Source organism: Pygocentrus nattereri, chromosome 5 (genome assembly GCF_015220715.1).
Source record: "Pygocentrus nattereri isolate fPygNat1 chromosome 5, fPygNat1.pri, whole genome shotgun sequence".
NCBI lineage: Eukaryota > Metazoa > Chordata > Actinopteri > Characiformes > Serrasalmidae > Pygocentrus > Pygocentrus nattereri.
Genome location: NC_051215.1, coordinates 695,016 through 709,156, shown reverse-complemented (window position 1 = coordinate 709,156; position 14,141 = coordinate 695,016). Strand labels below are relative to the sequence as shown.

General features: G+C 46.3%; 1 protein-coding gene across 4 annotated transcripts in view; it reads right to left on the bottom strand.

Annotated features, from left to right (window-relative positions):
- Window positions 1–5,347: 5,347 nt before the first annotated feature.
- The window catches only part of pacs2 (phosphofurin acidic cluster sorting protein 2), a 52,470-nt gene continuing 43,676 nt past the window's right edge, over window positions 5,348–14,141 (bottom strand). For all 4 annotated transcript variants that reach the window (XM_037538827.1, XM_037538829.1, XM_037538830.1 and 1 more), the window contains 6 exons: window positions 11,174–11,216; window positions 10,672–10,714; window positions 9,260–9,386; window positions 7,935–8,161; window positions 7,315–7,428; window positions 5,348–6,288 (listed from right to left, as the gene is read on the bottom strand). In XM_037538827.1, coding sequence (XP_037394724.1) covers window positions 6,170–6,288; window positions 7,315–7,428; window positions 7,935–8,161; window positions 9,260–9,386; window positions 10,672–10,714; window positions 11,174–11,216 — 673 coding nt within the window. In that variant the 3' untranslated portion in view covers window positions 5,348–6,169. The remainder of the gene's footprint in view (window positions 6,289–7,314; window positions 7,429–7,934; window positions 8,162–9,259; window positions 9,387–10,671; window positions 10,715–11,173; window positions 11,217–14,141) is intronic.

Sequence of the window (14,141 nt, the reverse complement as noted above, 5' to 3'; positions counted from 1 at the left end):
CCGACAGGTGCGGCACCACACTCATCACCTGCTCACACGAGCACGTGTGAATGCTACGCCCAGGAAGCGTTAATAAATGACTATAAAACACTAATGCATGTTCAGGAGCAGTCAAAAGTTTGGACACACTACCCATTTCATCTTTTTTTTCACAGTGAAGTCACTGAAACCGTGAAATAACTCATGGCATTGTGCAGCTGTTGTGGAGGCAATTCAAAGTAATATATGTTGACATGTAAACTGCCTGCTTTTGGAAATTATTCATACAAAGGCATTCGTTTGAGGATTGATTGATTCGTTTTAGTCAAATTTCACGCAGTCTGCTGAGTGGGTGTGAACCTCGCGCTGCTCCTGTAGTTACGCTCTGTTATAAGTGACGTATGCAAGTCCAGTTACAGTGCTGGATGATCAGGGAACTCTGCTGATAACACTTAACAGAGTACGGCTTCAAAGCAACACTTCAGCATTTTTGCAACGGGTCTCTATCGGCTGCAGCGTGAGCTCGAGTACCACGGACACAAACTTCAGTACGTTTCCCGGAACTTAGAACGGAACAGAAAACCTGTTGACTTGCTTATAATGGAAGTCAATGGGCAGATGGGGAATTTATCCAGCTCCACATTGTGTGTATCATTATTATTCCCACTTCATGAAATCCAGGCATAGTATTTTTTATTATTCATTTATAAGTTTCATCCTTACATGCACTCAATAATCCAATCATAATCAAATTTCTGCAGTTATCTGATTATTCAAACGGTAAACAGCATGCTCTGATTTCTTAGATCAGAATCAAGTCCAGAAATCTGATAAAGAGGCTGGATTTGAGCTCAGTAATCAGATTTCTCAGTGCTGTGACTCTCACTCTGATTTCTTTCAGAGTTCTCAGTCTGAGCATGTGTGAAAACAGACGGCGGTACCGGAAACAAGCAGCAGCGTCGCCGCGTGACGCAGCAAAACACTTTGGAGCTGCACTGAAACCAAATACACGCCTGAGGAGATGAAGGGTTTAAATCTTCTTCAGCTTCTAGGGTTTAAATCTTCTTTAGCTGAAGTGTGTTCGAGTGAACACACTTCAGCTAAAGTGACTCGACGTTTATAAAAAGCCACGTATGAAGTTTCCGTGGCTTCTTCTTCTGTGAGTCTATCGGCTGGCTGTACAGCAGAAATCTGATTACTGTCTGACTCCTGTAGACCTGGAGTTTCCCCATTATCTGATTACTGTCTGACTCCTGTAGACCTGGAGTTTCCCCATTATCTGATTACCGTCTGACTCCTGTAGACCTGGAGTTTCCCCATTATCTGATTACTGTCTGACTCCTGTAGACCTGGAGTTTCCCCGTTATCTGATTACCCAAAAGCATGTAAACGTGTTGATCAGATTACGAGGACAATCAGATTTTCTGCAGTGATGAGATTATTGAGTGCATGCAAACGGGTTGTATGAAGTGGATGTCGTGACCAGTTTCTCTGAACTAACACAGCAGTCCGCTCCCGTGCCCGATAACCTGGACTGCATTTCCCACAAATCCTGAAACTTTAAAGGAACAGTTTATCAAAAATGTGCAGCCTGTACACTAAATGTACACGAAATGTGGTCCGCGTGTCTGACGTCTGCTTAATTTTAGCTCTGCGCTACAAGGCTAATGTAGCTACCTAATGATGAAAGCTAATGCACAGCAGTTAGCATTGTGCTAATCGGGCTAGCTGTGTGACTTTTTGATTCTTCATCGTTGCTTAAATCTCAAACAGCCTCTCTGACACTGTATAACAGCTATAAAATAGCCTATACGCTAAGGTGCCTCAGTCCATGTTTATAGACAGCAGCGTGTCACACAGCGCCAGAAACCACATCATCAGTCTGTCAGGCATCAAAGAATTCCGTGCAGAATTCCACGAGCCAACGTTTCAGTTTGTGAATTCCAGGTTTTAGGACGAGGCCGACTGAGAACGGGTCGTCATGACACTCTACCCAAGTACCCAAGTTCACAAATCGAGCAGATATAGTGAATAATTCACAGAAGTGTTCGATGACAATAGCCGCTTTGCATAAACGTTTCCCGACTGAGTTCTGCCCACTGAGTTCCGCTCCAAGTCCGTTTTAGAGGCGTTTTTCTGTTGAAACGATTGTCAGTGGTAATCGACCACGTGCTGCGCACAAAGGACAGCGATGAAGCTGAAAATCAGAAATATTCCTCTAACCAGTCAGACCTGGGACTGGAGTCTGGAGCAACCGGCGAAATACCTGCATACGGAACGAGAGAGGAGAAAAACAAACAAACAAACAAACAAACAAACAAACAAACTCTCACTACAGATTAATACATAAAAAGTGCTTAAGCCTTCAGTACCTTCACTTATACATTCAGAGACATAAACAGAGAAACACGCGTAGCTCGAGTGAAACTGCCGAACGCGGAACGGCCAGAGATGCACTAACGATCCTCTGGCTGCCGGGAAGGAGTGGAGACGGCAAATCTGACCAGCGCAGTCGGAGAGAAACACAGTCGTCCTGAGACCAGCGCTCGCTCTCCCCTCTGTTCAGCGTACTGCACGTTCAAGCCACAGTTCAGCCTCAGATCAACTGACCCACCAAACTCCAGACGTAGTCCATCAGTCTGGAGCACCGGAGCCACAAGGCAGCACAGGAAAGCTTTCACTGGAAGCGTGTCCCACGCGTTAGCATTAGCATGGTGCTATCTGAGGTTTTCAAAAGGAAGTCCTTCAGTCACGGCCGCTGATCAAAGCACCACACCTGAGATCAAAGCACCACACCTTTATAAACATTATAAAGGAGGAGGAGACGGTTGCTGCCTGGAATGTGAGCGGGAAAGCTCGGAACGCTGTGATGGCGCCTGTTTATGAGGAAAGTCCCGTCCTTTAAGTAAAAAGAGCCAATCGGCTTGCTGGTTAAGCTGCAAGTGGGAAAAGCCCCCCGCAATGTGGAGGTCTGTGCAGGCGGCTGTTTCTGAAGGGGTAATTTAGCCTTCAGTTCTGAGTGTTTAAGGCCCAGTCCCATTTCACCCCTCGCCGTAGGGGGTCCCGATTCTTTGCTAGGATACCAGGTGAAGTGTCGGAGCTACATGACCCTCCAAACAGAGAGTTATGAGAAAAACAGGCAGGACGGCTGAACAAAGAAACCCCCACATGTGAGAATTTTCTCTGTTAAAAAACTACAATAATCATCGTATGATCTTAGTTTAATGTTATTATGGTTCTTTTCTTCATAACAAAGCACATAAAGTCACTAATATTCTGACATCTCAGTAGCTAACTTTCCCGTTCCACCTTAAATAGTCCAGCAGTTCTGACACCTGAGGCTCCAGAATCTACCTGCGGCTCCATTTAAGGTGGAACGGGAAAATCTGAACAAGAATCTGGAGAATCTCTGACTTCAGCTTCACATCACTGAAGAATTAGGGGGGGGTGATAATAAATAACTGCCCCCCTCTTTGAAGGCGTCTGATCCCTAAATGTAACTAAAGCCCAGCAGTGAGGAGCTGAACTTTCCCCTCCTCTGCTGTCCCTGCAGACGGGCAGGGTCGCCTACAGAGCGGCGCTAGTAGCTGTTAATGAAGTGATGCTCTTTTATTAGAGGGGCTCATTTCAGAGGAAGATCTCAACCACTGCCCTGTAGCTCAGTTCCAGGGGTTAGAGTGACACTCGAAAACAAGGGGTCGGGGTAAGAAGGTGAAACGGGACTGAGTCTCTCCTCACTCAAATAGTCTGGTCTCATACGTTGGTCACAGCGGCTGCCGAGTGAACACACTTCGCAGTAAGGACTTTGACCACACTTGGTTACCAGTAGGTCACATTCACATCCAAGCAACAGCCCAGCTGGCACACCTGGCTGGCAGCTATGATCCAGAGAGTCATACAGCGAGACCCTTAGAGACGATTTAAGATTCTTTAGTGATGCTCTGGGCTTGCGGTTAGCACCATGCTAACATGTCCCTAGCTCACATTACTTATATAACTGCAATCAGTCTCATGTGAAGTGAAATGATCTTAAACCTGGTCAACATGCCCAGTATTTCCCATTTTGAGTTGTGCCCTTGCTGAAAGAGTCCTTACCTTGCCGTTTTAGGTCGTTCAGGTGATTTTATTGGGTAAAATGTTCTCAGTATACTGACAGACCATTTTACTTCATGAAATGACCTGAACTCATTAATGTCTAGAAATAAGGCAAATAATCCTCTTCCCACAATCTCACCGTGAGAAATATTAGATTTATTGACAAGATCACATTTTTTGCAGTGAGCTTCAAAGCTCCAGTGCTAAAGCTAAAGAAAGGCTTGGCTGACCACTGCGGCAGGCGGAGGGGCGTGGTCTAGTGTCACCAGCCGGACTGAGAGTGAGGCAGGCGAGGCAGCAGGTGGTTAGACTGTGATTCACCTGTGTGCAGGGTTAGGGTTAGACAGACAGACAGACAGGCAGAGAGAGAGAGAGAGAGAGAGAGAGAGAGAGAGAGAGAGAGAGACAGAGAGGTAGAGAGAGAGAGAGAGAGAGAGAGAGAGAGAGAGAGAGAGAGAGAGAGGTAGAGAGAGAGAGAGAGAGAGAGAGAGAGATAGAGACAGAGAGGTAGAGAGAGAGAGAGAGAGAGATAGAGACAGAGAGGTAGAGAGAGAGAGAGAGAGAGAGAGAGAGAGAGAGAGAGAGAGACAGAGAGGTAGAGAGAGAGAGAGAGAGAGAGAGAGAGAGATAGAGACAGAGAGGTAGAGAGAGAGAGAGAGAGAGAGAGACAGACAGAGAGGTAGAGAGAGAGAGAGAGAGAGAGAGAGAGAGAGAGAGAGAGAGGTAGAGAGAGAGAGAGAGAGAGAGAGAGAGAGAGATAGAGACAGAGAGGTAGAGAGAGAGAGAGAGAGAGATAGAGACAGAGAGGTAGAGAGAGAGAGAGAGAGAGAGAGAGAGAGAGAGAGAGAGAGAGACAGAGAGGTAGAGAGAGAGAGAGAGAGAGAGAGAGAGAGATAGAGACAGAGAGGTAGAGAGAGAGAGAGAGAGAGAGAGAGAGAGAGACAGAGAGGTAGAGAGAGAGAGAGAGAGAGAGAGAGAGAGAGAGAGAGAGAGGTAGAGAGAGAGAGAGAGAGAGAGAGAGAGATAGAGACAGAGAGGTAGAGAGAGAGAGAGAGAGAGATAGAGACAGAGAGGTAGAGAGAGAGAGAGAGAGAGAGAGAGAGAGAGAGAGAGAGAGAGAGAGAGAGAGAGACAGAGAGGTAGAGAGAGAGAGAGAGAGAGAGAGAGAGAGATAGAGACAGAGAGGTAGAGAGAGAGAGAGAGAGAGAGAGAGACAGACAGAGAGAGAGAGAGACAGAGAGGTAGAGAGAGAGAGAGAGAGAGAGAGAGAGAGACAGAGAGACAGAGAGAGAGAGAGAGAGAGAGAGAGAGAGAGAGAGAGAGAGAGACAGAGAGAGAGAGAGAGAGAGAGAGAGAGACAGAGAGACAGAGAGAGAGAGAGAGAGAGAGAATAACCGCACAGCCGCAGTGAGAAGAAGCCGCCGTTTCGTCTTTCTCTTTTCACTCTGCTTGTGTTGAGAAGAGCCTTCATTAAACCCTCGTTCTGCCCTGCTGCTGCCTCCTGCCCTGCATCCCTCCCCTCCCACAACACATCCAGAACATTCCGGCTACGTTTGGGGTAAAGGGGCTGATTTTTGGCTGAACTATCACTTTCAGAGAGGGCAAACAACCGGAGACTCCAGAGGGGATGAAGCTGATCTTGGGGTTGGTGGTGAAAGCCTGCAGGGGGGTCACTGCAGAACAGTCCGGTGAGTATTTCAGAGCTTCAGTCAGTGCAGGTCCTTCAGTGATGAGGTGCAGGACGATGCTGTTCATTCTTAGGGGGAAGCACCAGCATCTTTTCCTGATTTCCCGTCTGTGTGTGTGTATGGGGGGGGCAGCCATCAGTTAGCCAGTTAATCAATCCATACGATCAGTTCATTAGTCTTCAGTTAGGCTCTAAAAACAAAGGAGGGTTTAAATGCTCGCTGGGAGAAAAGCGCCACCCTGCTGCCCGTCTGTCAGAAAAAACAACAAAACTAAATAAACTGACAAAAAATAAAAGCAGGTGTTTAAATTAAGACGTGAGGACGGAACTGGACGGCAGCGGGGCGTTAAAGGCAGTTGGCACATAAAGGATGGACAAACAGGTGGAGGGTCAGTAGAGGGCGCCGTTTCAGTACGGCCCCTTGGAGTGTCCGAAAATGGCCAGGGGGAAGTGCTTCACGTGAGATGACCACTGAGCAGCCAGCTGGAAAAACTTCACATCGTTCCACTCGACGCCGTCTATCAACACTGCGGAGAAACAGAGAAAAGAGCGACTTGAGGAACGTGACAGAACGACAAACGAGACAATAATGAAACAGCGCAGCTGCATTTACGCTGAATTTATCAGTCGATTACAATCAATCACAACACAACGGAATAAAGTATGCACTGAAAATAAAACACAGGCTTTTTTAAACGGACAGAAAGCTTCTGTGAACTGTTTTACTGTCTACATTCCAGTACTGTGTAAACAGCCCCTCTTACATTTGGGTATTCAGTATATTTTTATAAAATAATTCTAAATTGTACCAATATAATCTATCAAATCAAGGTGAAATCATTCACAGCTCAAATACATTCCGAAATCGATGCAGTTGAATTACCCACCTTAAGATTTGTATACCCCCCCCAGTGGCCAGTACATGAAAGTACAAGGTGGGTGTTTCTAATAAAGTGGCCAGTTAGTGGAAGCACAAGGTGGGTGTTTCTAATAAAGTGGCCAGTGAGTGGAAGCACAAGGTAGGTGTTTCTTATAAAGTGGCCAGTGAGTGGAAGCACAAGGTGGGTGTTTCTAATAAAGTGGCCAGTTAGTGGAAGCACAAGGTGGGTGTTTCTAATAAAGTGGCCAGTGAGTGGAAACACAAGGTGGGTGTTTCTAATAAAGTGGCCAGTGAGTGGAAACACAAGGTGGGTGTTTCTAATAAAGTGGCCAGTTAGTGGAAGCACAAGGTGGGTGTTTCTAATAAAGTGGCCAGTTAGTGGAAGCACAAGGTGGGTGTTTCTAATAAAGTGGCCAGTTAGTGGAAGCACAAGGTGGGTGTTTCTAATAAAGTGGCCAGTTAGTGGAAACACAAGGTGGGTGTTTCTAATAAAGTGACCAATTTCTGGAAATACAAGTTAGGCGTTTCTGATAAAGTGGCCAGTTGTACGTCGTGGCCGTATGTATTAATGAATACTGAGTGGCTGACCGGTTGTTTTTGACTATAGACTGCTGTTGGAGTCATATGTACTGATCAACTGATTAAACGATTGATTGATTGATTGATTGATTACCTTTGAGCATGGTTTGCTGGTGCTTGGCAGTGCAGATTAACCGGCTGATTCCCTCGATCACCTGACTCTTAGACTCCACCTCTTTATCTTTCGTCTTCTTGGGCAGAAACATCACTGCGCAGGACAAAGGACACTCAGCTCACGCAGCAGTCGGCTTGTACAAAACCCCTCCACACTCAGTCGTATGTCACTGCATGTATCTTCGCTTTAGGTTTGTGTTGTTCTGTGTATTGAAAACTTTCTACATGACGATTTTCTGACTTCTCTTTGATGTATGTAAATAAGCTCTGTTCGTATTGGCTGCTCTGTATTGTGTTCCAGGCTGCAACACTCCTTATAACCTTTGCATGAATGGGTAGGACTGAACAGCTGTAGGCTAAAAAGGTGGACGTATGTAAATATGGTTGTGATATCACAAAAGCAATAAATCCCAAAGTTTCCATATATATATATATACATACATACATACATATGATATATATAAATGTATATATACCTTGGCTCCCAAGGTTCTTTGATCTTTATTGAAAGGACAAAATGGCTCTTTTTAAAGTTTGGGTTTGAGATCTTCAGCCTGTAAATGTGATTATTTACTGATTTATTTGTGTAAATATTCGCACCTTTCTTGTTCTTCTCCTTGGTCACTACAGTCATGGACATGGTCGGCTGTGGCCCCGCCTCCGCCCCGCCTGGTGGGAGGCGGCTAACCTGCAGCGAGCGAAAGGTGCACTTGAGCGTATTCTTGGAGGAGGAGTCTCTCTTCTCCATGTCTCTCTTCCTCTCCGTCGGAGCCACCCAGTAATCCACCTGCAGACCCATCAGCTCCCCCTGCCCGCCGCCCGGAGAACTGCAGACACAGAAACATTCAAAACTCATCTTCACAGCTGTTCCCTCAGTAGACCCACTGTAGTCGGCACCATGCTGTTATGGCCATATTAGGAACTCCAGGTCTGCGCTCCGTTTCTCTATGGGCCAGAATGAACAGGGTTTTTTTAAAAGTCGCCTCTAGCGCCCCCTGTGGTAGATAAAGACGTCCAGAACCCGATACGTTTAGTCCTGTGAACGTTCTCCTCTCGAACACCACTGGATCCTCTGAACTACGAGGTCACTGAAGAGCTGAAATATGAATATTACTACATGTGAGTTCACGCCAGTAAACATTCCCACTTCCAGACTGGCAGATGGAAAGGAGGCGGAACTAAATCAGCAGGTTTCCCTGCAGTTCTCTGCTCTTCATCTGATGCTCAGCGAAACACGATAGATCTTCCCCTTTGAGCTCGATCTGAAAAGATCTACAGACGTAACGGACCTGCGTTCAGGTGGATCCGGTACAGACTCGGCTGAATCATCACTGCTGAACCGCCGATCAACTGATTTCGGCTCTCAGAACGTCCTCGTTACTTTAACGCTGGTCTGAGGACGTTTTCTCAGGATTTTCTCAGCTCTTTAAAGACCTCGTAGTTCAGAGGATCCAGTGGTGTTCGAGAGGAGAACGTTCACAGGACTAAACGTATCGGGTTCTGAACGTCTTTATTGAACACAGGGGGCGCTAGAGGTGACGTTTCCAAAACCCTGTTCATTCTGGCCCATAGAGAAACGGAGCTCTGACCCGGAGTTCCTAATATGGGCATAACGAGGACTCCGGAATGACGCACGACTACAGTGGACTGTTCTGTGAAATAGTTCTCTTGTGGAAAAATCTTCTTCAAGTGTTTTGACATGAAGTTTCATGGTGAAAAAATGTTTTCAAATTTAAAGACTTTCGTATTCGAACAACTGAATTTTCCTCCTTGAGGTCTTTTCCCGCCGATTATTTCTCTTATTGAATAACTAACTGGTTTCCTTTTCGAGCAGAAAAGGCTTTTTTAGGAACTCACTCAGGGTGAATAATTGTGCTGCACAGGTGTGTCAGCGACTCTACCTGCAGGGGGCGGAGTCTGTGTACCTGGAGAAAGGTGAATGAACGGACGGAGAGGAGGGAGGAGTAGGAGAAGCTTCTTTAAGAGCTGGAGATATCTGAGGAGGAGTGGAGGAGAGGAGAGAACCCATTGGAGCAGCATCATCTGAATCACCTACAGAGAGAAAAAGAGGGAGAGAGAGAGGGAGAGAGAAAGAGGGAGAGAGAGAGGGAGAGAGAGAGAGGGAGAGAGAGAGGGAGAGAGAGAGGGGGGACAGAGAGGGAGAGAGAGAGGGAGAGAGAGGGAGGGGGGGACAGAGAGGGAGAGAGAGAGAGGGAGGGGGGAGAGGGAGACAGAGTGGGAGGGAGAGAGAGAGAGAGAGAGAGAGAGAGAGAGAGAGGGAGGGGGGGGGAGGGAGACAGAGAGGGAGGGAGAGTGAGAGGGCGAGAGAGAGAGGGAGAGAGAGAGGGAGACAGAGAGGGGGGACAGAGAGGGAGAGAGAGAGGGAGAGAGAGGGAGGGGGGGACAGAGAGGGAGAGAGAGAGAGGGAGGGGGGAGAGGGAGACAGAGTGGGAGGGAGGGAGAGAGAGAGAGAGAGAGAGAGAGAGAGAGAGAGAGGGGGGGGAGGGAGACAGAGAGGGAGGGAGAGAGAGAGAGAGAGAGAGAGAGAGAGAGAGAGAGGGAGAGAGAGAGAGAAAGAGAGAGGGAGACAGAGAGGGAGGGAGAGAGAGAGAGAGAGAGAGAGAGAGGGAGAGAGAGAGAGAGAGAGGGAGGGGGGAGAGAGAGAGAGAGAGAGAGACAGAGAGAGGGGGGACAGAGAGGGAGAGAGAGAGAGGGGGGACAGAGAGGGAGAGAGGGGGAGAGAGAGAGAGGGGGGACAGAGAGGGAGAGAGGGAGAGAGGGGGAGAGAGAGAGAGAGAGAGAGGGAGAGAGAGAGAGAGAGAGAGAGAGAGAGAGAGGGGGGACAGAGAGGGAGAGAGAGAGAGAGGGGGAGAGAGAGAGAGAGAGAGAGAGAGGGAGAGAGAGAGAGAGAGAGGGAGAGAGGGGGAGAGAGAGAGAGAGAGAGAGAGAGAGAGGGAGAGAGAGAGAGAGAGAGAGAGAGAGAGAGAGAGGGGGGACAGAGAGGGAGAGAGAGAGAGAGGGGGAGAGAGAGAGAGAGAGAGAGAGAGAGGGAGAGAGAGAGAGAGAGAGGGAGAGAGGGGGAGAGAGAGAGAGAGAGAGAGAGAGAGAGAGAGAACGAGAGAGAGAGAGAGAGAGAGAGACAGAGAGAGAGGGAGAGAGAGAGAGAGAGAGAGAGAGAGAGAGGGAGAGAGAGAGAGAGAACGAGAGAGAGAGAGAGAGAGAGAGAGAGAGGGAGAGAGAGAGAGAGAGATCCTTTAAGGGAGTTGTTCTAGATCATAATTTGAATAAATGAATAAATGAATAAATAATGTAAATGTTACGGTGCAGTGAAACTGACCTGATGCTGCAGAGCTGTGTTCAACAATCCCCACCTTCACCATCTGCACTCAACACACAACCAAACAGCCACCACTCAGCCTGGGAGTCACTACAGGCCTCACGATACAATATCATCCCGATACTCGAGCCACAGTGGGATATCATTACCATACGGATTACGGAACACTCTGAAACTTCAATACTGCGGAAAACTGAGAACAAATTGTTTTTCCATCATCTGGAAACTTATTTAAAAAGTCTGCATTTATTATCCGTCCTTGTTTATATTAAGTTGTTCAAGCTTTTGTCCCACAATACAATATTATATCAATATTTGAGCCGTGATCCAAAACTATCACAATACTTAAACTATGACATGAAGTTATCCCGATACTTGAACCACGATGTGATATAACCACATCACTGAAGACATGATAGGGTATTTTCATGATATTTCAGCAAAACTTCCAGAAAATTAGCTGTTATTTTGAGATAAAGACAACAGCCCCATCGATACTCACCCCAATAAACGGGATGAATTTCTGACAGGAATCCTCATCCGGGCTGCCGAGAAGAGACAGACAGAAATAAGCGATCGCCTACTGATTTAGTATTTCAGTTGTAGGAGTTTAATCTGCTGATGGGTTTTGATTATCAGAGGATTGATTACACACTAACCAATGATAATGTACTAATCAATCACTTCATCGAGGGAAATCAAATAAAAACACAGACGCCTTCACTCTGACCGGGTTCTGCTGTCCATTATTCGGTCTGGGTTCATTACGGATGATGAAGATCTGTGGTTTAAGGCGTCAGAGTGAGGAAGCGTCTCTGATTGATTTGGTTTGATTTATTGGGTCTAACGTTAAGCTACAGGAAAGCAGATCACATGCAAGCTCTCGTCCAATCAGCAGCCACTTGGCTCCGCCCCCCCCCCCACCCCCACCCCCTGTACTGGGGGCGTGGAAATGAAAGCAGTTTCAGCCAATCAGGAGAGTTTTAGAGCACCACAGCCCGGAGGGGACAAAAAAGCAGAAACAGAAAGAGGACCCACAGCAGGAAGATATAATACAAAATAATAGATTTTCTTATTATTACTCATAAGATGTGAAGCGCGTGAGCGAGGTCTGTTTAGTACGACCAAGAAGGAGAATCGTTTCGCTACTGGAAGAGAAGAAATAACGAGAAGAGAGAAAGAGCAGCCCAACACGTCCAATCACTCAACACCCAATACATATACATGAAGTTTAACACATTCAATTAAACCTCCTGTAAGGCTAGAGCTCCCTCTATGAACTCATGCTGCATAATAATGAGCCATAATGAATATTAATGCGCTTCATGTAATAAATTTGGTTATTTAAGCACAACAGCGCTTTGTGATGTCCCACTCTCTATAAATAAAGCTGAACTCGGAGATGTTGGACCACAGACTGGAACGTGATGACAGCAGCATGAAGAGAACACTGATGCCACACAGGAGAGCAGAGGAACCGTCGCGACAGAGCCGTTCAACAGGTTCCCCATTAAAGGGGAATTCCACCAAATTCTGCAACATTTCTGCATAATTAAATGGTTAATGTGTAAACAAAGTCATTCTGAGCGGTTTGGCGAGAAAAGCTTCACTCTACTCTCTTAAAAATCTTTAAGGGTTCTTTAGTAAAAAAAATGGTTCTAAACAAAACCATGAACACTTGAAGAACCATATGCATGATTAAGGGGTTCTTTGCATCGTGAGAGGGTTCCGCAGATTAATGGAGAATGTGCTGTAGTTTAAAACCATTTTGAAAAAGGGTTCTGTATAGCACCGAAAAGGTTCTTCTTTCCTGTTACAAGCTTGCCGTTGTAAAAATAGCAGAACCCTTTTTGAAGCTGCATAGAACCATATACAACACATTCTCCAACAGTCTGAAGAACCATTTCACCACGCAGGGAACCATTTAAGCATGCAAATGTTCTTTGAGTGCTCATGATTCTTCAATAAACAACCCTCACAGAACCATCTTTATTAAAGAGTGTAGAGGAACCCTTTCATGAAGCAAAGAACCCTTTATGCAAATGGTTATTTGAGTGTTCATGGTTCTTTATACAACTGTTTTCTTCACTAAAGAACCCTTGAAGAACCTTTTTAAGAGTGCAGATAATCTTACTGAGTCAGAACCGCTCACAGTGGTGGTGATGGGAACCAGACGTCCCCCTCTAAAAGCTCCTCACAGTGGTGGTGATGGGAACCAGACGTCCCCCTCTAAAAGCTCCTCACAGTGGTGGTGATGGGAACCAGACGTCCCTCTAAAAGCTCCTACAGAAAGTTCCTACATGAACTGGTTCTGAATTCACTGCCTGATGACTGAGACACTGTTTTATGAGAGTTTAGAGAACTTCAACTCCATTCATGGTGGAGGGAGACATGCAGGGCGCTGTGCGGCAAAATAGTCCCCAAAGAAAACTCATTATTCCAGATTTTCCACTGTTTTCCATCATCAACATTCCATATAAGCTCAGAAGACTCGTGTGGGTTCTCTGGTGGTTCTGGAAGGTAAATAAAGTGTCTATATCTGTGTTGTCGTCATGGAGACGCCTGGTTCCCATCACCACCACTGTAAAGACGTCTGGACCGTTTCACACCAAACCCTCTGGATCTGTTTACACCTCACAGTCTGAGTTACGCAGGAATGTATAAAATTCTGTGGGATTCCTCTTTAACTTTTCCCATCTTGCCTCAAATGAGGCTGATCAGCCGAGACATTTGGTGTCTAGTTTTAACAGAGGAAATACGAGGCTAATGTAGCTAAACGAGCGACAAACACTTAATACGAGTGGTTTGTATGAGATAATAAAGCCACGCCAACCCAGCAAACACACGGTTTTTAGAACACCCAGTTTAAAACAAACACTTAAACGGACATATTAACTGATATATTTGAGTGTTTTATGTTTCAGTGATAGATTTTATTTGAATAACACATAAAAGCTGAAATCTAAACGGCTGAGCTCTCCTGCTGTGTTACTACTGCTGCGTCCCAAACCGCATACAGGAGTGTGTGGTTTGGGACGCGGCGTTAGACCAACCAGTGAGACGAGATCAACAGCCCAGCAGCTCCAGTGGCTGATTAGACTGTTTATTAAGGTAAGCCGATGTTGCCGTTGGCTTTCTAACCCTTTCCCCGTTTAAGGCGCGTCAGAGTAACTGCTTCTCCATTTAAGGTGGAGCTGAAAGATCAGATGAGGATCTGGTGAATAAGAAGCTTCAGCTTCACGTGTTTGGCAGTTCTATAGCCACTTTTATTAAAACAACTCTAGAGACGTGCAGGTCATACGGATCCACCATTCTAGATAATCTTCTCCTCGAAGTGTTTCTGGAGCCTGAATGTGTTTGTGGTCATTCTGGTCTGTGTTGTTGGTGCTGATCCTCCTGCAGGGCTGAATCAGTAATGGTGATGAGACGAGAGCTACAGCTCACCCACCACCACGGAGACGGGGTCTTAA